This window comes from Macrotis lagotis, chromosome X (genome assembly GCF_037893015.1).
Source record: "Macrotis lagotis isolate mMagLag1 chromosome X, bilby.v1.9.chrom.fasta, whole genome shotgun sequence".
In the NCBI taxonomy this organism is placed as follows: Eukaryota; Metazoa; Chordata; class Mammalia; order Peramelemorphia; family Peramelidae; genus Macrotis; species Macrotis lagotis.
The window spans coordinates 661115006-661140847 of NC_133666.1; the positions used below are offsets into that span (position 1 = coordinate 661115006).

Consider the following 25842-nt stretch of genomic DNA (forward strand, 5'->3'; position numbering starts at 1 on the left):
ATAAAACGTTATCTAGAAATTTTTTAAATTAAGAAATAAAATTTTAAAATGAAAAAATGAATCTCCCTTTGATATAAGGGTAAATTTCCTAAGAATTGTAGCTATCCAATGCAGAATGACTATTAAGTGAGGTAGTTAAGTTTTCTCCTTACATCTTCAAAGGAACAATAAATGACTATTTAGCAGTAATTTTGTATAAGGAATAATTTGTCTGGCATTCGAAGACAGGCAGTAAAAATTTATTTAATGTTTAATATGTGCCAAGGCACTTCGCTGAGTATACGTGAAAAAAGCAAGAGGACAATCTCTTCCCTTGAGGAACTTATGTTCTAATGGGAGATGATAATCCATATAATGGAGTCAAAAGGAAGGAAATCATAGATGTGGTGGCAAAGTCCAGAGTCAGCAGCACAACCAGGAACTAAAATGAAGCATGGTCGGCAGAAGGAACTCACCAATGGGAGAAGGGGATGGGCCTGCAGGAGACGTTCTTGGGTAAAAAAGCCTTTTTTAGGAAAGATGAATGTCCATATAAGATATAGATTAAATGGTCTCTGCAATTCCTTCCAGCTCTGAAATGCTCTAATTTGACCTACATAAAGTTGGGGGAGAGAATAAGGGGTCTCATCTTATCAGAACCAATGTCAAGGTACAAAACTAAGAATGAATGTGTTAGAGTATTAAACTGTGGCTGAGAGGACTCCTTCCCATTTATCTTGTTGCTATATTGCTTGTACATCACTGTTTGTATTTTTCCTCAGTAGACTACGAACAACCCAAGAGCAGGGACTTTCTTTTGCCTCTTTTTTAAAAGTTTCTCTAGTGTTTAGCATATAGCAGCACATCCCTAGTGTTTGATATACAGTTGGCAGTTAATAAACGTTTATTGATTTACTTCCATGATATTATGATCCAAGGATATGTAACATTCATCTAAGATTTAAAGATCACATTCTTAGAGTACTCAGAATTCTGATAGATAGAAGTCAACTCTCTAGTATCTGACAGTTTGAGGATAAGGATGGTTAAATTCAAGTATCTCAAAGGTAGCTGTGTGGAAAAGAGAATAGACTTGGTGTGTCTGGTCCCAGAGGGAAGAACCAAGAGTAATGACTGGAAATTGCTAAGAAGTAAATTTTGTAGGGGTGGCTAGGTGGTGTAGTGGATAAAGCACCGGCCCTGGAGTCAGGAGTACCTGGGTTCAAATCTGGTCTCAGACACTTAATAATTACCTAGCTGTGTGGCCTTAGGCAAGCCACTTAACCCCATTTGACTTGCAAAAACCTAAAAAAAAATTGTGATCAAGACCAGGAAAATGTCCTTGATAATTTGTGCCAAAGTAAAATGGCTGGTCCTTTAAGTGGTGGGATCCCCCTCTAGGAAGGTCTTCAAGCAGGTTGGATGAGAACTTATTGGAAATTTAAGTGGGAAATTTGCAAATACAGATTGGGCTAGATGATTTATCAGTCTCTTCTAATATTCTGGTCATCCAGATTCTTTTTGAAAACATCCAATGTGAGTCATGAAATGGTAATGGTGCAGGACCTAGTGCTCATAAAGTAACCATTTTACTTTTGGCTAACTCCATTAGAAAGTGTTTTTAATTTGTTTTCATTTCCCTGAGAAGGTTAAATCTACATTCAAATCAGCAACTTTCTGGTCCTATTCTTTAGGACCAAGCAAAAAAAAGATCTTCAACTTAATTACCCTTCAAATACTCAAAGACAACTAATCTATCCTCCTTTCTTTCTTCTTTTTTCTTAGTATTCTAAATTATTTTAATTAATCTTTGTTAGGCATGATCTCAAGTTTCTTTACTAAACTATTCCTCCCTCCAGGGGATATGTTCTAATCTTGTCAATCTTCTAAAATACTTAGAACAGAATATTCCAGTGCCTACTGTGACACACTTCAGTGGAAACATTATCTTTTCTGTTCTGGACACTAAACTGCCATTATTGCATTGTTCACTCAAATTGGACAGTTTAGAGGGAGCTGAATCATTCTGAAATGATTACATATCTTATTAAAAAAAAAAAAGACAACCAAGTACAACCCCTACCTACCCTCTCTGAATGAGGGAATGCATTTTTGGTTTAAAAATCAATCCCACTCCATTCCTCTGCAGAAGTTAGAGGCCCATAAGTGTTGTACATGATACACACTTTCAGGTTTCTTTGATTTTTTTCTTCTCCCTTTTTTGGTCTTTAAAAACACAATCTGTCACATGAAAAGGGTCTCTGGGAAGGGATACTGGGGAAGCAATAGTGATGTAAAAAAAATTAAGCCAATTAACCTTTCCTGGAAGAGAAATAAAGCAAAGAATTCTGCTCTCCCCACTCTTCTTTGATATAGGTATACCATGATGATTTATACAGAAAATACAAGAAAAGCACTGAAGATACTGAGATAATAACTTCAGCAAACTTTCAGACTAACATAGTCACAAAAAATGATAGCATTTCAATTTATATTAAATCCAAGAAGAAATAAAAGAAAGGGAAATCTCATTCCAAATAACAAGACATATAAAACATTTGGGATCAGTCTGCTAGAGCACGGAAAATACTTACATAGATTCAATTAAAAACATTCCCTAAAAAAAAAATAGCAACTTAAATAGCTAGAGAACTATTCATTGTTCCTGGCAGAGCCTTGCAAATATAATTTAAAAATGTCAATACAACCAAAGTTAATTTACAGCTCTGTTATGCCAAATGATCATAGAGTTACTCGTAGGGTTTACTGGCAAAGTGATTTGCCATTTCCTTCTCCAGCTCATTTTGCAAGTGAGGCAAACAGGGCTAAGTGATTTGTCCAGGAAGACACAGCTAGTAAATGTCTTTTTTTTTTTTTTAGGTTTCTTTGCAAGGCAAATGGGGTTAAGTGGCTTGCCCAAGGCCACACAGCTAGGTAATTATTAGGTGTCTGAGATCGGATTTGAACTCAGGTACTCTTGACTCCAGGGACAGTGCTTTATCCACTGCACCACCTAGCCGCCCCTAGTAAATGTCTTAGGCTGGATTTGAGCTCGGGTTTACCTGAATCCAGGTCTTATTATCTATCTATTGGGTCACCTGACTGCCACTAAGGGCTTATTTTACATAACTCAAAAATAACAAAATTCATTTAAAAAAGAGAATTCCAGGAAGTCAAAGCGAATAATGAAAAAAATGTAGGGATGAAACTAGTACTGCTAGATCTTAAATGATATAAAAAAGCAGAAGTCATCAAAACCATTTAATTATTTGAAAATCAGAAAAGTAGATCAATGGAACAGACAGACAAGGAGGAATTAGAAACAATGGAATTCAATAACAGTGTTCAATTAGCAAATTACTTAGGAAAGTATTTATTTGATAAAAAAGAAACTGATGAAAAACTTGAAAGCAGTCTAATAGAAATGAATATTGACCAACATCTTATGCAATATTCCATAAAAAATTCAAAAATGGATATATGACCTGGCTATTAAGGATCATACCAAAAAAAAAATAAAAGAAAACAGATTACATATCATAGGATTCCCACAGCTCCCAGCTAAGAGATGTATTCTTAACTGAATAAGAGATAAAGGGAATTAAAAAAGAGAAAATAGATAATTTTGATTCTATGAAACTTCAAAACTTCTGCACAAATAAAACTAATGCATCTAGAATTAAAAAGAAAAACTGACAGGAAAAAATCTTTATATGAAATTTCTCAGGAAAGGCTTTAGTATATAAGTCAACATTTATTCCAAGTCTAAACTACAATTTTTATCACCCTTTGCCTCTTTTCCCAGCCTTTTACATGACTGTAAAGTAGCAAGGGATTATTTTTTATTCTGTTTCATGGACAATAAACAAAGAACATATTATTGAGGGTCACACATCATGTGTACTGGTAATGAGTTTCTTCACACTTAGACTGAGTCTTCAAAAAATAGACTTGCTAGGAACATAATGAAGACTGGTAGACTTTGATAGAGCTTACTCCATCCCATCCCTTGGTATAAATTTTAAAATTTCAGTGGAACTACCATGCCACAATTAAGTACTCAGAGAGGATTTCAAATTTAAAATCTTGGATTTTTTTTATTTGTTTTATGAATCCATGCTGATTCTGTGTGACCCTCACTTCCTTTTCTAGATCTTCATAAGCCATTCCTTCAATATACCTTAAATTTTTTTCCAGAAGATGAATTCAGGATCATCAGTTTAGAATTTAACACTATCACTTGCTTCCTTTTTTAAAAAAAACATGGAATATTTGATCATAGCTCATCCTGTGCACTTTTCTCCCTTAAAAATGAAAATAGAGGCAAAGTTGATTAAACATCAGCTAGTTCTTGAAGTATTCTGGGATGTAGTTCATTTAGGTTTGTAGCCTTGAATTCACAGAAAACTATTAAGTACTTTTATACTATTTCTTCACTTTTTGGGTTTTAATTGATCTCTATTTTTTATTCTGTTCCTTCAAGTCCAAAGATTATTTTCCTTGTTAGAAAAAAAGAAAATAGAAGAAAAAATTTTGCTTATTATCCCATCTGCCCCAAATACTGGTCTTCTCTCTTCTTGGATCTCCATATTTTAGGACTTTTGACCGCATCCTTAAACAATCATGATATTCTATGGTATAGATCCTCAATTATTTGTCCTTATTTCTATCTTTAATGTTTTATAAAAATCTAATTTAGTTGATTACTTCTACCTCACCACTAGAGTCCGTTCAGTTTGGACCTGTGCTTCCTTTCAATGATCTGTATATCTGCCATTAAGAGCCTGCCTCAAATACAAGGGGGAAGAGCCCCTGTTCTTACTATATTGAGTGAAGGTTTTTGCTTCAAGCTTGTTGTCTAGGGCTGATAATAAAAGTAAGCTCATGAACTATATTTTCAGAGTATAGATCTGAGGGAGCTCTCCCCTTTCTGTGATCCATCAGGCAAATGCAAGTTGCCTCCTTACTATCACCATACATCTTCCTATATCATGCTAGCTCATGTGAAATACATTGCATCATTACCATATATTAAGCAGGGTCCTGAAATTTGTATCCCCAACAAATCTCCTTAACAAATTACTCAGATACTTTTCTGTCTTAAGAAGACCTAACCTTCAATCAATAACAGGAAAAAAAAGAATAAATTGCACATTGGGAAAAAAGCTTTCTCTCTCAACACTGGAACTCACTTGACTATAAAAAGGTGGGGGGGGGGTTCCTTAATTTCCCCACATCTGGAAAAAAATAAGCAGAAAAGAATTTAGAGTAAAATGAGTCTACCAGTCCTCTTCTATGTCAGATTTTTGCTCTGTGGAGTAAGAATGAGAAAGGAAGAGTTTCCCTGTTTCTTTATTCCATCTCACCTTTGTCTTATATTTCCCTTCTTTCAGGTATCTGGAGACCTGAATCCTCAAGGACCTGGACACTATGAGTCCTGGAGCACAGACCTTTCTATGAGTCTTTGGTCTATTTCAGCTGATTTTTCTTTCTTTCTTTTTTTTCAGTGCCAGTTCCACTTCCTCTTGAAGCACATGTGGGGCAAATACAGGTGCTCAAATAAAAATACAAGGTTCATAGACCTTGATGGTGATATTTTTAATAAATATGATTCCAGAACTTTTCCATTTTATCTGTCTGCTGTTTTCCAGTTTCATTCTTAAATTCCTTGAGATGCTTTTCTTTAGTTGGGTCTCTTGCCAAACTATCTTTAATTTTTTTATGTGGCATTTCTAACTATCTGCCATTAGGAAAAATATAAGATAAAGAATGACTACTGTTCATATTATGATGTACAGTTCAATCATCAACCAATCAGGTTTATGCAGCTATTTGTCTATATGTCTGTCTACACACATACATACACACACACACACACACACACAAATGGGTCAGAATAATACAGGAAGTAAGAGGGTTAGATAGTCTTTGAGCTTGCTTCTTTCAGTGCCCCAAGCTTCTGCATGAAACAAAAACCCATTCAAAGAGGGAGGGTTACAAGGTATTGAACCCTGTAGTCTCTGAAGAAGAGTTCTACTTCCCTCAAAAGGCAAATAAGAGTCATATTGAGTCACAACATATTAGAATTAAAGAATTAAAGAGAAGTAGTTTAAAGAATATTTGAGAGACAACTGACCAAAATAAAAAAGATGACTGGGTCAGTTGGAGACATCTGATGGACAATACATATTTTTGAGTGGGATTCCTGCAATGCTAAGAAGATATAAAGAAGGCTCCCAGTACATGTGGTGGGATCTCCTGAGGAAGACATGGACGAGAACTGAATAAGATGGGCAGGTATGGATAGGTTGCAGTCTTTTAATGTTGTAGGGAATAATTACACTGAGATAATTAATTCATGGGCATACTGGAGTATTATTTCCTTACTACATAAGCTCTACTTTCCCATGCTAAACAAAATTCCCTTCAATGTAGTACTTCAGAGGCTCTTAACCATTTGGGGGTGTTATTGGACTTTTGGGCCATCTGGTAAAGTCAATGGATGAATGAGAACAATTTTTAAAAGCATAAAACATATAGTATTACAGGGGAAGTCAACTGTATTAAAGATCTAATTTAATTCCCCTTGGGAAATTTGTGGAACCTAGGTTAAGAACCTCTGATACAGAGTTCTTTTAAAGATTAGAGATAAAAGTTTGTTTCAATAATCACTTTATAATTCATGTGTGCTTACTTGTAAGAATAATTAGGAAGAGAATTTAGGCATCTTAACATCTGAGGTACTTCATAATCCACCATAGTTTGAAGTTGACCATCTCCAACACCATCCCGATATACAAAAATAAGCTTAGGTAATGGGCATTGTTTATTGTTGTCCTTCCAGGCACTTAATGCATCTGAAAAGATACCAAGAAAATTAAGATGAACTGTAACCTGAAAAAAAAACACACTTGGTTCCAATTTGTGAGGTAACATTTGCAAATGTTGTTTGTAATATTGCTCAATTTAAATGAACCTTTCAGTTGAGATAATTAGTAATTAGGTACTGAAAAACTTACTTTCTAAGCAAAACATGAGGCCATCTAGAAACTCTTGCCCCATCTTTTGAAAACGACAGCAAGAATACCACCTGTTAAGAGGAAGAGTCAAATTCACATGAACTTGATTTTTCTACAATCTAATAAAATTATAATTATTGTAAAAATATTATATAATATTTTACATTATAACATATTGATGTCAGGATAAGCAATAAGTCAATGTAGCCCTTCTATATTTACCTCCAGTCATAACATAGGACCCCAGAACAAATCCTGGACTAGCAGAACCAGAAAGGGAATAGGGTGAAACAACTTTTAGCCCAGAAAATTTGGAGGAATCATGGGAAAAGTCCATCTCACTCCAGTATTGGGGGAATGAGAGAATGGTCTAGGAAAGGAAACATCCCAGCAAGCCAACAACTCCAACTCAGTAAATCAAAGGGAGATCCTGAGCCCTGCAGTGTGATGAAGTAAGCAAGAGCCAACACCAGGAACCCTACCTGCCTTAACAAAGCTAAGTGAACAGGTAGGCTCCTGCTCTGAAAATCACCATGTGCCTTGGCACAGCCCAGGGCAATCAGGCTTCCTCCAGGGTCAGACCAAGGAAAAAGCAAAATCATCCCACTATGTCTCAGCACATACCAGATATCACCACTAGGACTCCCCCTCACAACCAGGTAAGCTGCCAGACCTCTACAGCACCAAAAGTGACAGCTACCCTCCACAACCCAAACCCTCAGCACAGCACCAGACACAAGGTCCCCTTGGACCCCAGAGACACATCAGCACAATGCCGGGTAAACAGCTAGGACCTGTAACCACTAGCATAAGAGATCAGAGACAATGCCCCTTTCACCCTGGGAGCAGAACTCAAATTTAAAAGAAAGGAAAAAGGTCAAAAAATGAAAACAATAAAGCAAAAAAAAAAGAATTAGACCATAGAAAGTTATAGTGACAGGGAAGATCAAGACACAAATTTAGAAGAGGACAACAATGTCAAAACACCTATGAGCAAAACCCCAAATAAAAAAGAAAGAACTCATGGAAGAGATCAAAATAGTAGTTTAAAAATCATATGAGAGGGGCAGCTAGGTGGTGCAGTGGATAGAGCAGTGGCCCTGGCGTCAGGAGGATCTAAGTTCAAATCAGACTTCAGGCACATAATAATTGCCTAGGTGTATGATCTTGGGCAAGTCACTTAACCCTTAAATTTTAAAAAATAATAATAAAAATAAAAATAAATTTAAAAATCATATGAGAGAGGTAGAAAAAATACTGGAAAAATTAAGCAACTGCTTTAAAAGTAGAATTAACCAAATGGAAAAGGAGATATAAAAATACATTTTTGGAAACAACTTCTTAAAGAGAACAATTAGTCAAATGGAAAGGAAAGTAAAAAAAGTTAATTGAGGAAAACAACTCCTTAAAAGTTAGAATTGGGCAAGTGGAGGCTAATGACTCTATGAGACATCAAAAATTCATCTAACAAATGCAAAAGAATGAAAACATGGAAGAAAATGTTAAATACCTCATTTAAGAAATGCTGACCTGAAAAAGAGATCCAAGATAGAGGACATCAGAATCAGTAGACTACCTGAAAGTCATAATCAAAAAGAGGACCTGGATAGCATTCTTCAAGAAACTGTCAAGTTAAACTGCCCTGATGTCCTGGAAGCAAGAAGTCAAAATAAGGAATTGAAAGAATCTACCAACCACCTCAGAAAATAGATCCCAAAATATAAATTCCAAGTAACATCATAGTCAAATTTCTGAACTATCAGATCAAGGGAAAAAATATTTCAAGTGATCAGAAACAAACAATTCAACTATCAGGGATCACAATCAGGAGCAGCTGCAACATTAAAGGACTGAAGTCATTTAATGAAACAGAAGAATTTCTAGCTTTCATAAAGTCCAAATTTAAACCAAAAATTTGACCTCTAATGTCAAGACCCAAGAAAAGCATAAAAACATAAAAAGGGGAAAGAAAACATAAGGGATTTGATAGAATTAAACTGTTTGCATCTTTACATGGGAAAATAATACTTAATTGTATTACTGATGGTACAGATAGAAGGAATATACCAAGCAAGGGGTATGTGTAGATAGGTGAATTTGAGGAAATGACAAAAAATTTAAGGGATGAAAAAGACAGGTATAATGGGTGCAAAAAGAAGGGAGAGATAGAATGGGTTAAATTATTTCATAATTTCAAAACCCATTACAGTGGAGGGGAAGATGGGAAGGTGGGTGACAACTATTACTTGAACCTTACTCTCATTGGTATTGGTTCAAAGAGGGAATGATACACACAATCTTTTGAATACAGAAATCTATCTTGTCTAACAGGAAGTAGGAGAGAAGGAGATTAAGTAAAAAAGGGGGTGAGGACTGACAGAATGGAGGGAAGATTAGGGGAAGTGGTAGTCAGAAGTAAAATACTGGTAAGGAGGGAAAGGGTAAAAAGATAGAGAGGACAAACGGGAGCAAGGATAGAATGGAAGGAAATACACAGGTAACTATCATAGCTGTGAATCTTAATGAGATGATTTTTCTCAAAACAGAGGCAGATAGCAGAGTAGAGCAAAACCAAGAATCTTAGAATAAGTTGTTTACAGAAAAGGTACTTGAAACAGAGAAATGCACATAGAGGAAAGGTAAGGTGTTGGAGATGAAGTTAAAAACAAAAGAAGCAGGAATAGCAATCCTGATCTCAAAGTAAAAGCCAAAATCAAGAGATATAGAAGGAAACTATATCTTGCTAATAAGTTCCATAGATAATAAAGCAATATTGATTCTAAACACTTTGTGTTAAGTGGTATGGCATCCAAATTCTTTTTTAAATTTTTTTTTAAAAATTGTTTTAAGGGAATGGGGTTAAGTGACTTGCCCAAGGTCACACAGCTAGGCAATTATTAAGTGTCTGAGGTCAGATTTGAACTTAGGTCCTCCTGACTCCAAGGCCAGTGCTCTATCCACTGCGCTACCTAGCTGCCCCGGCATCCAAATTCTTAAAGAAATTAAGTGAGTTACAGGAAGAAACAGACATCAAAACTATATTAGTAGGGGACCTGAAATATTTCCTCTCAGAATTTGATAAAGTCAACCAAAAAATAAACAAGAAAGAAATGAAGTTGGTAAAAAGAATATCAGAAAAGTTAAATATGACAGATCTTTAGAGAAAACTGAATAGGAAAGGAAGCAAATATACCTTTTTTTCTCAGCAGCACAAGGCAAATGCATAGAAAAACTGACCATGTAAAAATCTCAAAATCCAATGTAAAAAGTTAGAAATACTAAATGTATTCTTTTCAGATCATAATGGAATAAGGATTGCATTCAACAATGCATAGTGGAAAGAAATTAAAAATTAATTAGAAACTAAATAATCTCTAAAGAATTAGTGGTTCAAAGAACACATTATAGAAACAAATAATTTCATTAAAGAAATTGACAACAATGAAAAAACATATCAAAATCTATGAGATCTGATGTAATACTTATGGGAAATTTCATTTCTCTAAATTCTTAAAACAACAAAATAGAAAAAAAACCAAATCAATGAATTGGGTATGCAAATAAAAAACTTGGAAAAGAGCAAATTAAAAATCCTCAATTGAGTACCAAATTGAAAATCCTGAAAATCAAAGGGGGAGATTACTAAGATTCAATGTAAAAAGAAAAAACAATTGATTTAATAAATAAATCTAATAGCTGATTCTTTGAAAAAACCAATAAAACACAAGCTATTGTTAATTCAATTTTAAAAAAGGAAAGATGATAAATAAAAAGGGTGGCATAGTCACCAAGGAGGAAAAAATTAAAGCAATCATTAGGAAATATTTTGCTCAAATGTATACCAATAAATCTAATAATCTAAGTGAAATCAGTGATTATTCGGACTAACAGATCAGGAAATGGAATTCCTAAATAACCCTATCTTAGAAAAAGATATTAAACAAACCATTAAGGAATTCTCTGGCAAAATATTCCCTGGGCCAGATGAATTCACAAATAAATTATTCCAATATACTATGAACTGTATGAAAAACAGGCAAAGAAGGAGTCCTACAAATATTTGCTGATACCTAAATCAGGAAGTTGTAAAACAGAAAAAGAAAATTATAGACCAATTTCCCTAATGAATGTTGATGCAAAATTTTTGAACAAAATGCTGGTAAGGCTATTACAGCAATATATCATAATGATTATACACCATGATCAGATGGGACTTACACCATGTATAGAAATGCAGGGTTAGTTCAGTATTAGGAAAACAAACAATATAATTGACCATATCAATAAAAAATTCAACAGAAATAATATGATTATCTCAACAGATGCTGAAAAAGATTTTGACAAAATAAAGCACTAATTCCTATTAACAACACTAGAGAAAATAGGAAGAAAGAGAACACTCCTTCCTTAAAATAATAACCAGTATCTATCTAAAACCATTAGCAAACATGATCTGCAAAAGGGATAAACTAGAAACCTTTCCAATAAGGTCAGAAATAAAGCAAAGATGTCCATTATCACCACTATTATCCAATATACATTAGAAATATTAGCTATAGCAGTAGAAGAGGAAAAAGAAATCAAATAAATTAGAATAAGCAATGCAGAAACAAAACTATCACGCCTTACAAATGATATGCTTATATACTTAGAGAACCCTAGAGAATCAACCAAAACATAATGTGAAATAATTAACAACTTTAGCAAAATTGCAGGATATGAGATAAACTCAAATAAATCATCAGCATTCCTTTATATGATCAACACAGCCCAGCAGGAAGAGATAGAAAAAGAATTTTCATTTAACATAACTAAATACTTGGGAGTCTACCTGCCAAGACAAACCAGGAATTATATGAACACAACTACAAAACACATTTCATACATATGAAGTCAGATTTAAACAAATGGAACAATATCAATTACTTATGGGTAGGTTGATCCAAATGGCAAAAATGACAATTCTGCTAAGTTAGTTTACTTATTTAATGCTATACCAATCAAACTATCAAAAAAATTTTTATAGAGCTAGAAAAAATAAATTCATCTATAAGAAAAAAAGATCAAAAATATTAAGGGAATTAATAAAAAAGAACTATGAAGGAAGGTGGCCCAGTAATACCAGATCTCAAACACATTATAAAGCAGCAATCACTAAAACTAACCCAAGATTTTGGGATAAGAAGTCACTATCTCACAAAAACTATTGGGAAAACTGGAAAACAATAGTATACAAATTAGGTATAGATCAAAAGTTTATACCGTGTACTGGGTACATGAGTTATACATAAAGGGTGATACTATAAACAAATTAGAAGAATAAGGAATAGTCTACCTCTAAAATCTATGGGAAGGTGAAGAATTCAAGACCAAACAAGAGTGAGCATTATGAAATCTAAAATAAATAATTTTGATTATATTTAAAGACTTTTATATAAACAAAACCAATGCAACCAAGTTGAGAAAAAAATCTTTACAATCAGCATCTCTGATAAATATGTAGAGAACAAAGACAAATTTGTTAGAACATAAGTCATTCCCTAATTGATAAAGAATATGAATAGGCAGTTTTCAGATGAAGAAATCAAAGCTACCTATAGGCATATGAAGAATGCTCCAAATCACTACTGATCAGAGAAATGCAAATTAATACAACTCTGAGATACCACCTCACATGTTGGAGAGGATATGGGATTTTTGAGATACTAATGCACTATTGGTGGAGTTAAGAACTGATCCAACCATTCTGGGGAGTAATTTGAAACTATGCTCAAAAGGCCATCAAACTGTGCATACCCTTTGGTCCAACAATATCACTAGTAGGTCTGTAAAACAAAGAGATCATAAAAAAGGGAAAAGGACCTACATGTACAAAAGTATTTATAGCAGCCCTCTTTATAGTAGCAAAGAATTGGAAATAGAGGGAATACTAATCGATTGGGAAATGGCTGAACAAACTGTGGTACATGAATATAATGGAAATACTACTGTGCAATAAGAAATGATGAACAGGCAGATTTCAGAAAAAGCTGAAAAAATTTAAATGAACTGATGCAAAGTGAAATGAGCAGAACCAAGGAAACAATGGACACTGTATCAGCAGATATTGTGTGATGATCAACTGTGAAGCACAAAGGACTCATGAAGGAAAAGGCTATTCATATTCAGATAAAGAACATGATAGCACATGTATAAACTTTATCAAACTGCCTACCATTTTCAGAAGAGGGAAGGGGAAGGAAGGACAAAAATTTGGAACTCATCTTGTAAAAATGAATTCTAAAATTTTCATAATAATGTAATTGAGGGAAATAAAATATCATTAAAATAATATGATGGAAATTATTATAAGCAGTATATATTTATATAGAATTTTAAGGTGACTTAGAATAACTGTTTCTAGAAGACAGTGTTGTGTTTGGGGTGCCTCAGTGGAGAAGTTTAATGGAGTATGGACACTGTTATGTAAAACGGATTCTGTTTCCTGATATGGATATAGATAACTCTATGCCCATTTCCCCAGAGGCATAGTTAGATGGGGCAGTGGATATAACTCAGAGCTTGGAAGCAGGAAGACTTATCTTCATGAGTTCAAATTGTACCTCAAACACTTACTAGCTATGTGATTCTGGGCAAGTCACTTAACCCTGCTTGCTTCTATTTTCTTGTCTGTAAAATGAGCTGGAGATGGAAATGGCCAACAATCCCAATATCTTTGCCAAGAAAATCCGAAACTGGGGTTCCAAAAAGTTGGAAATGACTCAACAACTACTCAGGTCCTCCTGATTCCAGAGCTGTTGCTGGCCCAGTGGACAGAACCCCCTCACTCAAATCCAATTCATTTGCCTATCCTGGCATCACCTCACTGATTTCATGGCCTTCTTTGAGAACAAAAGACAAACATCAGTCCTCTCTTCCCACTCCTGCTCTCTCCCCATCTGTAGGCAACCCTCCAATAATAGATTTCTGGCAGTTGATACTCAGTAATGGAGAATGCTTTCATATGAAGAGTTCTTCAAACCAATGAAATCCATAGTTATGGATCCAAAAAAGAAAAACAAACAAATGAAAAAGAATCTTTCCTCCAATTCCAAAAGATTGCATTCTTCATTTTCACCATAGACAATATCAATGGGAGGGAAAATAGAAATACTTTCTTAAAAAAAGTTTTTATTCCTATCTTTTGTTTTTTATAGCATAGTAGTTTTCCTAGTAATACTCCTTTTTCCTTTCTCAAAAAGCCTTCAATGTAATAATCAGAATTTTTAGAAAAAAATTTTAAGGAACAATATCAGCATAATTGATCAATGAAAAATATAAGTTTGAAAACAAACCTAATGGTTAACACTTATGGACTTCATACCTCTTTAAATGGGTATGATGGGAATGTCAATAAAGACACTTTCAATGAAAGCTAGGGGTCAGGTAAACTAAGGAAGGATATCTAAGTTACAGGAAAAAACCTCTCTAATCTTGCTTTCTTGACATTCAGGTATCTAAAATCCTTTGCCCCAAATACAACTTAAGCTAAAAACTTTGTAAAATTCATTTTATATCTATCAAGTCCTACTCACTTAGTCAATGATGCATCCAGGCTAGCAACAAATCCTGCGACTGATTTATGTCCCGACGAGATGTCATGGTAACAATCTATTCCAATGAACATAGTATCTGTGAACTTAAAATGGACAAAAAAGGTAAACATTCAAATACACGAGGAAAAATATAAGGAAAAGCAAAAAAGTTTCTTTAAAAAAAACCTCTTAATGTAAGTTTTAAATGATCCACAATTGGAGGTCTTAAGAAAGGTTTTTATCTCATGAGCATAAATATTTATTACAGAGCATAAATAAGAGTAGAGTAGCCTACCATGTTATCCAGTAGTCATGAATTACAATATTGTATGACATAAATACCACCTACTTGATTGGCTTGCATAAGGAGGCATTCACTTCTATCTCTATTTCTAGGCTTTCAGAAGAAAATTCCATCAATTATATGGCTGGAAAGTATTAAAATTTCTAAATATGCCTAAACTATACCCTTTGTAAATATTTACAAAATGACATTTTCAAAAAAGGGACACTGCAATAAAGTACAACTTACAGGGATAGAAACCTTCCAAAGATGTCCTCCAATCTTGCAGTTCATTTGCAAGGCCAGCTTGGTAACAATTGGCAGAATTTGGGGTTTTTTTAATGTTTCAGCTACTATGCACTGACTTGGAACTGGGCAATTTATACATAGGTATTTTTTAATAGCATCATACTTTTCTTTTTTATTATTGGACAGCAGACAAACCACCTTGAAAATAAAAGAAACAACTATCACAACAAGTCAATCATTCATTCAACAAGCATGTATTTAGTGCCTATTATATATACATAAAGCACTGTGCAATTCACTAGAGAAAGGAAGAAACATAAAATGAAGACTATCACCTGCCTTTGATGGACTTATGTTCTACTGAAAGAACACAGAACTGGGATAGATATGTGAGTGCAATGTAATTTGGCTAGAAGGGGCATTTCAATGACTAAGAAGATTACGAAAGGCTTCCAGGAAAAAGTTAAATGTAAAGTGAACTGCATAAATAATCTAAAAAGTAGAAATAAGAAGGCATGAAAAATGGCTTGTGCAAAGACTTGAAGACAGAAATGGAATACAATGAGCAGAGATTGTTTAGAACTGACAAGAAGGATGATGGTATCTTCAAGAGAAATAGGGAAGAAAATGAGTTGTTTTAGGTAATTTATTTAATCTCTCTAAGTCTACATTTCTACCACTATAAAATAGGGAGAATTAAATAAATTATTTATAGTTTACAGACGTTAAAAAACATTATATAAATGATAATTCTCATTTATGAGTCCTAAAGCAAGCATAGGATTTAAAATAAGCTAGAAGGTGTGTTTTTGATTGAAACATCATCGGGTCTTCTTTACTTTTCATTAAAAGAAACTTCTAAAGCAATAGTATCATCATACAATTATAATTTACATAAAACCAATAGTGTAAGATTCAGTAATTTTGATTTAGATGATTAAATCTATGAAGAAGTTTGTTAAATACTATTAATATGAGCCAGCCCATTCCATAATTGAATAGATTTTTAAAATCTAATCTCCCTAGTCTTCTGATTCTAACTTGACCCTATGGAATTCAATTACATATAAAAACCTTCACAAAGTACAAAATTTTAATAAGATGACATTTGAGAGACTCTAACAAATTCATCTATGAGGCACTATTTCAAGTTATGGTTAAGGACAGAAAAATGAAGCAAGTTCCTTGAAAACATTAGAGACAAGGTAGTACTTTAGCTGAAACCAGGACAAGTTCAATAGTATGTGCAAAAAAGCACAAAAGAAGCAAAGTACATGGTACTTTGGTAATTGGTAATTGGTAGAATACATGAAGTATTGGTATTGGTAGAATACATGGTAATTGGGAAAATACACGAAGACTCGATAAGGATGGGAAAGCAAAAAGGTATTGGATTAGAGTGTCTTTCCCCAAGCTTGACATTCTATCTCGTTTTTCTGAATTTGCCAAAGCCATTTCCCTTCACTTAAATGTTTCTTTTCCTTGTCCCTGTCTGTTGGAATCCAAGCATCATCCTTCAAACTTCATCCCAGAAATCTTCCCTCATTTCTCCAGTTGTTAGTTACCTCTCCATAAATTTACACATGTGTGATTGTGATAGAACCTACTCCTAGCTGCCCTAACACACACCTTAGAATAGGCTCAGTGAGGGCACTGCCATTTTTATTTTTGCATCCCCAATGGGTCATTCTGAAGTCTCTGAGTCATAGGAGCGCAGCCAAGCAGAAATTGCTCTGTAGCCAGATGGAAATAAGAATCAAATACTTATTATTTCAGAAGTGAACAGTTGGATACTTACGATTTGAGTCTGTGGTGTAACATTGTCTTCCAAGACTTTAAGATACTCTTCAGTTTTATCTTGTACTGGACATCTAGGAAGGGAATAAATTCACTCTCATATAATTGGAAATCTGTAGCTGGTTCACGTTATATCATTTATATAGGCTTAAAAAGGTTTGACATAGTGATGAACTCAGCACATTAAATCCAAATAGAAGTTAAAACAAATTTTAAAAAGAAAAATTCAAATAGTAAAAATGGACCCCAAATGGCTAAATATGTTAAAAATGTCAATAGAAAGATTTGTATACTAAAATTTTTAATATCATATATTCAGAATTTTTCTTCCTTTCAAATCTCTCACCATTAGCACACAATTCACAGATTTTTATCATTTACACTTACAGCTATATGCCATTTTCTGATATTTTGATTGCATTAGAAGGAATTGTTTCCCCATCCTTCTCAATAAATTTGTTCCTCCCATCTAATTACTATGGTGGAAGTTTCATACTCTTGACCAAGAGTCAGCTCTCCAATGTTGTCTCAACCAGATTATAATGTGATTGGGAAATGTTCAACATCATACATCACCTAATTTGTGATTATCTAAGCCAAGATTGGGATTGACACCATAGGTCTAGGGAATAGTCTTCTTATTAGCCTTTAGCCAAATGAAGCAAAGGTTAATCTCCTGAAGAAGACTAACCTACCAAAGCTTATGTAGTAATAGGCATTATAGTTAACTTAAAATTGAATCCTTTATTCAAAACTTCTATTTAATCAGAATCTGGATATTTACTAAAAAGAGATTACCTGTAAATCACTAACCTACAGATTTACAATTGGGGTTTCCTTTAATTCTCAAAGTTTAAGGGCCTTTGCCAAATGAAGGTAACAACCTAATTTCTTTTTTAATCTGTTTGAAGTACTACCCTGCATGTTGGAAGAAACAGGTGTAATGACAGGACTGATCACTGTTAGGAACTGAACTCAGTCTAGATCTGCTGACTCCCAGTAATGGCACTTTCTAGAAGCATGACCTTTGTCAAATCACTGGTTATAATTTTCTTCCCTATAGAATGGGGTTGACACTTGCCTTGCTTACCAATAAGGGCTACTATGAAGAAAGTATCTTATACATTTTATAGTGCTACATAAATGTACATCCTTATCAAGGTCAGTTCTTAGAAGTTTCTTCCTAAAATCCAAGAAATGAAATTCCCTGTATTTCTGCTTTTAAAAACTTGATTTTAGTCTTCTTATGGGTGCATGTGACTTCCACAAGCAATATAATTTTGGGGTATTGGTTTATGTACATTGTCATGCAGGTAACAATCCAAGCAAGAAGTTTAAACCCAGAGGTCAAGCTTTGAGCTGAGCACCAGGTGGGGCTTCATTTAGGATGAGCAGGTTAGCCATAAAGTCAGATAAAAGGACTCAGGGTAAAGAAATCTAGTTACAAGTACACACACACACACACACACACACACACACACACACACACACACTCACAAACACATATACTTCTTCCAGCTATCCCCTAGATCTGGAATGCACTCTCTGTTCAAATCCAACTAATGACCTTCATGGTTTCCTTTAAATCCTAAATAAAATCTCATCTTCTACAGGGACCTCCAAGGACCTTTTCTCTCTTAGCTGTCCCCTAATAATCTTGTTTACAGCTTGCTTGAGTTTCTTTGCTTGTTGTCTTCTCCATTAGATTGTGAGCTTTTCTGCAGGACCATCTCTTCTCTCTTTTCATATCTCTAGTGCTTAGTACAGTGCCTGGCTTAATCAAAAATTTACTAAATGACATACTAGGGTTGAATCCAAACAAAGTATTTAGTGAAAATGAAGAGCTGTCTGCCATTTTGAGCCCACTATAAAAAGAAGTTATGGGAAAATTTTTTTTGCTCTGTCCTCCATCCCACCAATCAGAGATATTAGATTACTGACCCACATTCAACTTGCAATCAACAAATATCAACCCATGTTCTCCCCAAGGTTCTCATCATTTTTTGTCCCAGAAATCAGTTCCTCCATGTTGGAGACAATCAGAAACAGAACAGTATTTCCTCAAATGGATTCATCCTATTTTTGAAAGAAATATCATTTTGACAAAGGAAGAAATTATTTGCTGTTGCTTCTTTGGAGTAATGATAGGTTCAACAGAAGACTGAAGTAATGAAGTCCTCTGTCACTTGTTCACTGTCACTCTGGGCCAGATGGGTGATATGTTTCCAAATTCCCTCAACTGGTTCTTTTTTTATCCAAAGGGTATATAATATATTCTCTGATTGTTCAGATGATGATACTTCTCCTATCCCTGCTGATCATTACCACTATGTCTTTCCCAGTTCCTGGATTGTTGCCCTTGAGCATTTTCTTGGTAAACAATGCCATTTCACCCTCACATCTTTTAACATAACTTCTTCCCAAACTTTTCCTACTACTGATGTGGGTTTCTTGGGCAGTGCCAGTCCAAGATCAATGGAGAGTGCTTGTTAAATAGTCCTCAAAGTATTTTAACCTTTCAGGGGTGGGGGTGGTGGAAGTCTATTTGACCTGAGGGATATGTTTTGTATTTATTCATGGGCTCCTATAAGTCATTTGTGTGTCTTGAATTTTCTGTGGTAGGTGAATAAAGGTTATGATATCCATAATGTACACTGTATGGGAGTTGAGAAACCCTGTTATCCACATCTGGGGGAAAATGAGCCCCTGAAATTGAAGCAATAAGCAAAAGAGAGAAACTGATTTTTTTTAGAGGTAAGGAGTCAGAATCAAACCTGGTGGGTTAGAGTTTTTGAGGTGATTATCTCTATTTTCCTCAAAAAACAGTTGTTCCCTTTACAACCAGGCAAAGAAGGCTTATTATAAGCACTGTCAAGCAATCTCTTACTGGATTATTTAAGCCTAGTATTCACTCAAAGCATTATAAAAAAGACCCTTCCCCAAATGCATACTGTGTCAGCTACCATCATTTCTAAACTATGGAAAAGTTTGACTCTACTCACCGTTTGGGGGCCCCCAAGTTTATGCCTAGGGTACGTGTAATTAAAGTTAGTTTCTCCCAAAAGGTTTGTGCTAGTCTTGAATTTTCATAATTAAAGACAAATAACCAATTAGTTAGTGGTTTAGGATAACTCAAGTGTCCTTTTTTAATTTCTTTTGACCAATCTGTACACTGGATAGATATAGCCTAGAAGAGAGAGTGTTAGAAAACATGTTATAAAACATTAATGTACCTTACACCTAGTTAACATGTATTTGTTGTATTAAGTAGCAGACAATTCAATCCTGAGGCCAGATATGAACTCATGAAGATGAGGCATTCTATGCACTATGGTGCCTCCCAACAAATGCACCAGATAAGCCAATACAAAATATGGTGGGAGGATAAGGTGACAACAGAAACCAAGAAAGGCTTCCTGTAAGGTTTAGTTTTGGAGAGAGCTAAGGATTCTAAGAGATGGAAAAGGAGCAGGAGAGTATTACAGGGCTAGGGATAAGAGGGCTGAAGATGGAGTCATGAACCTTATGGACATCAATTTAGCTAGAGCTCCCTGTGATATGCGTAAACCTGGAGAGTCAGGCCAAAAGCTGGGTTTGCTTTCAGAAATCTGACCTCAGGTACTTCCTAAGTTTGTGACTCTCCTTTGTAAAATGGGGGGGTCACAAGACAGCACCTACCTCTGGGAGTTGTGAGGATCCAATGGGAGCAAATTTGTAAAATGTTTTGTAAACTTTTAAATACTATAGAAAAAAACTATACTTTGGGGGTTAAGTTTATTTTTTTCATTAATGTGGGAATACAGCAGGAAGACCCATAAAAGAACAAGGGAAACTTTTGCTGTTCTAATTATTTGTGAGGTTTTTTTTGGTTTATACAAGTTTGATCTGGATCAACTTGAACTGAAGATTTAAAAAAAACCACCTTAATTTAAGAAACGTACTCTCCCATCTTCATTGAGTATCTGCACTGGCAAAACTCTCCCAGTGAGAGATAACGATTGCTTTTCAAAGTCTAAACCCCATTCCTGAAGCTCTCTCTGAACATCAGCATTCCTGTGGAGTGAAGAGTATTTGGACACTGATAAATAAAACAATGGTGTGATATTCAATAAGACATGTACCAGAATCAATCATCAATCAATCAATCATCCTCTATCCAAAACTCTTAGATGGCACCTCTTAAGCATTGAGATTCTGAAAAGTCTCTTCAAGTTCTGACAAAGTTATGGGCACCCAAAGATACATAAAGGCAGCTCAAGGTAGCCTTATGTCTTCCTGTCTTACTCTGCTTTTGGGGCTGTCTGCAGAGAAATTGTTAAGAGTTATCCCAATTCATTTTACTTTTCTCTCCTACTACAGTAGTCTAGTACAAATCTGGAAAGACATAAGTTTAGCTTCCAATTATCAATATCTATAACTATAGCTATCTATCTGTCTATCTATGGAGTTAATTCCGTCCTGGTATGATCACTAAGTATTTATTTAGAGACTGCTGTGTGGAAGGCTCTAGAGAAACAATTCCTGATTTTCACAATGCATATAGTCTCTTGGGAGAAATATGCATACATCTATTGACTGCATGTGTATGTCTTTACATGTTTGTGAATGTATACATATGTATGTGAACATAACACATACATAGACATAAAAACTCATTTCATTAGGGGATAGGGAGGTAGAAATCAGGAAAGGTTTCACGTAAGACGTGATTATTGAGTTAAACTTTGAAGAAAACTAAGGACTGGATAGATCTGACCAACTGAGCATTTGTTGCCAAAGATGAGTATGAAAACCTGATAATATAAATCACCATCTACTATACTTGCAAGGAACTTTATCTTTTTTTATTCTGAGAACTGTACTTCAATGTAATTGGTTTCCTCTTAATCCTATATTTTATTTTATGCATTTAATAATAGACTGTCAAAAGGTGATGATGACACAGAAAAAGGTTGTAACCCCTTAGAATAATGAAACTTACCTGTGAATACTGTCAATGAGTTTTCGGAGTTCATTGTACCTTCTTTCAGGAGACAACCTTGTTCGATTAGCTAAGTTACTGAAGATCCTATTCATTTGCATTGAGCGTGTTAGACCTTTGAAATAAAGAAAGGATGCTGTGTCCAAATGAGGAGCTAAGAATGCTTACAGAGTTTGTTTTAAGCATTGGGCTGCAGAAGCAGTTCTTTCTTGGAGAGCTAGGCAGAGGTTCAAAGAGGAGATGCTTAGGGATCTCAGAAGCCAGAGCACTTGAAGGAAGAAGTGTTAAATGAAGGAGAGAAATGGGATCGATGGACAAAAAGAAATGAATAAGTGATTCTGTCTGCCCTCTAAAGAAAAGAAATTCACACAGTACCTGTGAGATTACAGAGCTCAGGAATGAGTAGGGCAGGGTTTGCCAGTCTTCCATCAGGCCCCTTCTTCCTCTTAGGCTGGCTGACCAAGACTGGCTGCTCCAAGTCTGTGATTTTTGCCCTATATTGCTGTATAAGAAAAGAAAAGAAAGGAATAAAGATAATTATCATTAAAAGCTAATTCTTCCAACAGTAGATAAAGCAAAGGACTTTACCTGATGTAAGTACAACTCTTGCCTCAGATACTTCCTCACTGTATGACCCTGAGCAGGTCCCTTCTCTCTCAGGCTCACTTTTTTTTCTCAGTAAAATGGGAATAACAACAGTGAGTGACTCTCAGGGTTGTTGGGAAAAATCTTAAAACCTCATATAAATTCTAGTTATTATTATTATCATTATTATTAAGACAAATATTGGATATCAAAAGCCCTTTTGATTTGGAAAATTTTAAAATTGTCTGTGAATGGTATTATGGATCATGGGTACTCTGGTGATTTATTCCCAGTCCTAGAATTCTCATTGCCAAAAGAATCATAGGTTTAAAGCTGGAAGGAGCTTCAAAGTTCACCTAGTTGAAACTTGACTAACGATACCCTACTATTTAGTGGGAAATCAAGGATATTTTGGGATATTCAGTTAATTGTTTCTCACTAATATATATGATGCTAATAACTTTATTTTTTAAGATAAGAAATCTTAACCAATCAAAGCAATCAATCAACAAGTATTAAATTCCTACTATGGGGGGCAGCTAGGTGGCGCAGTAGATAAAGCACTGGCCCTGGAGTCAGGAGTAGCTGGGTTCAAATCCGACCTCAGACACTTAATTACCTAGCCACTTAACCCTATTTGCCTTGCAAAAACCTAAAAAAAAATTCCTACTATGCTCAGGCAATGTATTAGATGTTGGGAAAATGCATAACAAACTGAAGAGAAAACAAAACACATTATCAGAAATTATCTTTAACCAATTATATGGTAATAAAATTAATAACTTAGAGGAAATTAATGAATATTTATAAAAAGATAAAATTTTTATCATTATTAGCTCCATTAACACATTTTATTATTAACTAATATTAACAAAATGAAATAGACTTCAAATATATCAATGAGTTCCCAATACTTTACGAACCAAATGGATTTATATGTGCATTCTATCAAATATTCAAAGAATAGTAATTCTAATATTATATAAGCTATTGGTCTAATAAGAATTGAATAATAAGAACTGAATCCCTTCCAATCTCTTTCTATAATACAAATGTGGTCTTGATACCTAAACCAAGGAGAAATAAAGGAGGGGAAAAAAAAAAACCTAATAACTGAATAACCACCCTAATGAACAATGAAATATTTTAAATAAAATTAATTAAATGGGCCACTGAAAGCATATTAGAAAAATTATATACTGTGACTAAGTTGCATATATGCCAGAAATAAAGGGTTTGCTCAGCATAAAGATTACAAATACAATAAATCATGTTAATATAAATATATTTAAATGCTGAAAAGAGATTTGACAAAATCCAAATAAGAACACTAGAAATCATAGGAATAATGTTTTTTTTCTTTTTTCTTTTTACAAGGCAATGAGATTTAGTAACTAGTAACTAGTTCAAGGCCACACAGCTAAGTAAGTATTAAGTGTCTAAGGTTGGGTTTGAACTCAGGTCCTCCGGACTTCAGGGCTGGTACTCCTCTCATTGTCACTTAGCTGCCCTGACCCTTTCTTAAAAGAGTAAATATTTTCTATCTAAAACTTAGACTGAACTACGATATAATAGAGAAAAGTTGTTTCCAGGAAGATCAAAAGTAAAATAAGGATGCCAATTGTTACCTCTACTATTTAACCTCTACTATTATTATAGAATAATAACACAGAAGAAATCATAAGAATAGGAAGAGGCAAAAAGAGTAAAAATATCATTTTTTAAATGATATAATACACCTAGAAAAATGCTAGAGTCCATCAAACTTCATGGGAGATAAAGTGGATACTTCTGAATATTCAAAAAAATCTGAATACATCCAATAATGTTTTTGCATTAACAAAACAAAGAAGTTAAAAATTAGAAGAAAAGCAGGGAATTTAAGAGGGTGGATGGGATTCTTTGCAGGTGATCTAAAAATCTTCTGCATAGAGATAATAATTGAATCCATGGGAGTCAATGAAATCACCAAATGAAATAGTATTAAGCAAAGCAAAAAAGATAAGACAAGAAGAGGGCCAGTGCCCTGTGAGACACTCATGGATGCTCTTTTCCAGTTATGGACATTTTCATTCGCTGTTCCCCATGCCCAGTCTTCTTGTCCTCTTCATATCTGTTCCTGGCTGCCTTCTACTTCCTTAAAATCCCACTGTCAAAAGAAATCTTTTCTGACTCTAAGTTTTATCCCCAATTTGTCCTATCTCTATATCTTTTGTTCTATAAAGTTGTTTGCACTGGCCCTGGGGTCAGAAAGATCTGAATTAAAATACTATCTCAGGCACTTACTAGCTGTGAGATCCTGGGCAAGTCACTTAACTTGTGCCTGACTCAATTTACTCAATGATAAAATGGAGATAAATAATAGCACAAGGTTGTTGTGAGGAGCAAATAAAATGGATAATATTTTTAAAGTGTTTAGCACACTGACATGTATTAGAAGATTAATAAATACTTTTTCCTTTTCCAAGTTTTATTTTTTCTTTCATTGCCCCCCAATCCAGAATGATTATAGTATCATATATTTTGAGCTGAAAGAGATCTCAGAGACCATCTAATCCAACTCAATCATCTTAATAAATAAGAAACTCAGGCTTTTCACTGATACTACTTTTTAGGCAACTCTAGCTATACTAGTTTACTCTAATGCGTGTTATCTACAACCTATAAATTTATATTTATAAAAGTGATGTCTAGAGCATCATTTATCTATAGGTAATCTGTAACTGATAACCAGGGGGACAAAAAAGGTAATTTTATTGAAGGCATTCTGAAATTCTGCTACAATTGAAATATTTTGGAATAGAGAATAAAATCTTGAAAGTCAATTTTCTACCTGTCTATAGTAGTCTAAGAAGCTGATATCAGAGCCATCTTTTTTAAAGGTGCTTCTTGGATTCTGTTCCCAGTCAATGGCATCAACTCTATACGTCCTATTGTTGTGTCTGTGGAAGGAATACATTTGAGATTTTATGACAGTTTAATGCCTGGAACTTCTCATGAAATAATATTTGAAAAAATAAGATTTTTCCAAAAGTATTCTCTAGGCTCAGAGGTCTGAGGGAGAAGAGTAATTAAAAGGGAAGTTCTTTAATATTCAGTTTCTAAAACTAAAAACAATACAATGTCAAAATGAATTGTAAATACACACATTTAACAGAACTAGTAATGGTGCAGAAGATTCTGGAAGAGTTATATCCTAGATATAACACCAGTTATTTGTCAATTAACAAACATGGGGACGAGGAATATAAATGATCCTCCCACAGTGGGGCCATTTTCCTTTTAGGGGTAGGAACTGGGAGGGTAACTCACTCACAAGCAGCTTTTAAACAAGGTTGTATATTTGAGAAAAAGGGACAAAACTATCATTTCTTC

The 25842-nt window shown here is 34.5% G+C and overlaps 1 protein-coding gene across 7 annotated transcripts in view; it reads right to left on the bottom strand.

Moving 5' to 3' along the window:
* Nucleotides 1-25842, bottom strand: part of PIWIL1 (piwi like RNA-mediated gene silencing 1) — a 56769-nt gene that overhangs the window by 9598 nt on the left and 21329 nt on the right. For 3 of the 7 annotated variants that reach the window (XM_074205268.1, XM_074205267.1, XM_074205266.1), the window contains 10 exons: nt 25301-25409; nt 22258-22384; nt 21883-21997; nt 20843-20954; nt 19904-20088; nt 16903-16975; nt 15105-15302; nt 14573-14676; nt 6999-7069; nt 6674-6836 (listed from right to left, as the gene is read on the bottom strand). In XM_074205268.1, the coding sequence (XP_074061369.1) occupies nt 6674-6836; nt 6999-7069; nt 14573-14676; nt 15105-15302; nt 16903-16975; nt 19904-20088; nt 20843-20954; nt 21883-21997; nt 22258-22384; nt 25301-25409 (1257 nt within the window). Of the gene's footprint in view, nt 1-455; nt 593-6673; nt 6837-6998; nt 7070-14572; nt 14677-15104; nt 15303-16902; nt 16976-19903; nt 20089-20842; nt 20955-21882; nt 21998-22257; nt 22385-25300; nt 25410-25842 lie in introns of those variants that run through there. The other 4 variants (XR_012472221.1, XM_074205269.1, XM_074205271.1 and 1 more) reach the window with 4 other exon arrangements.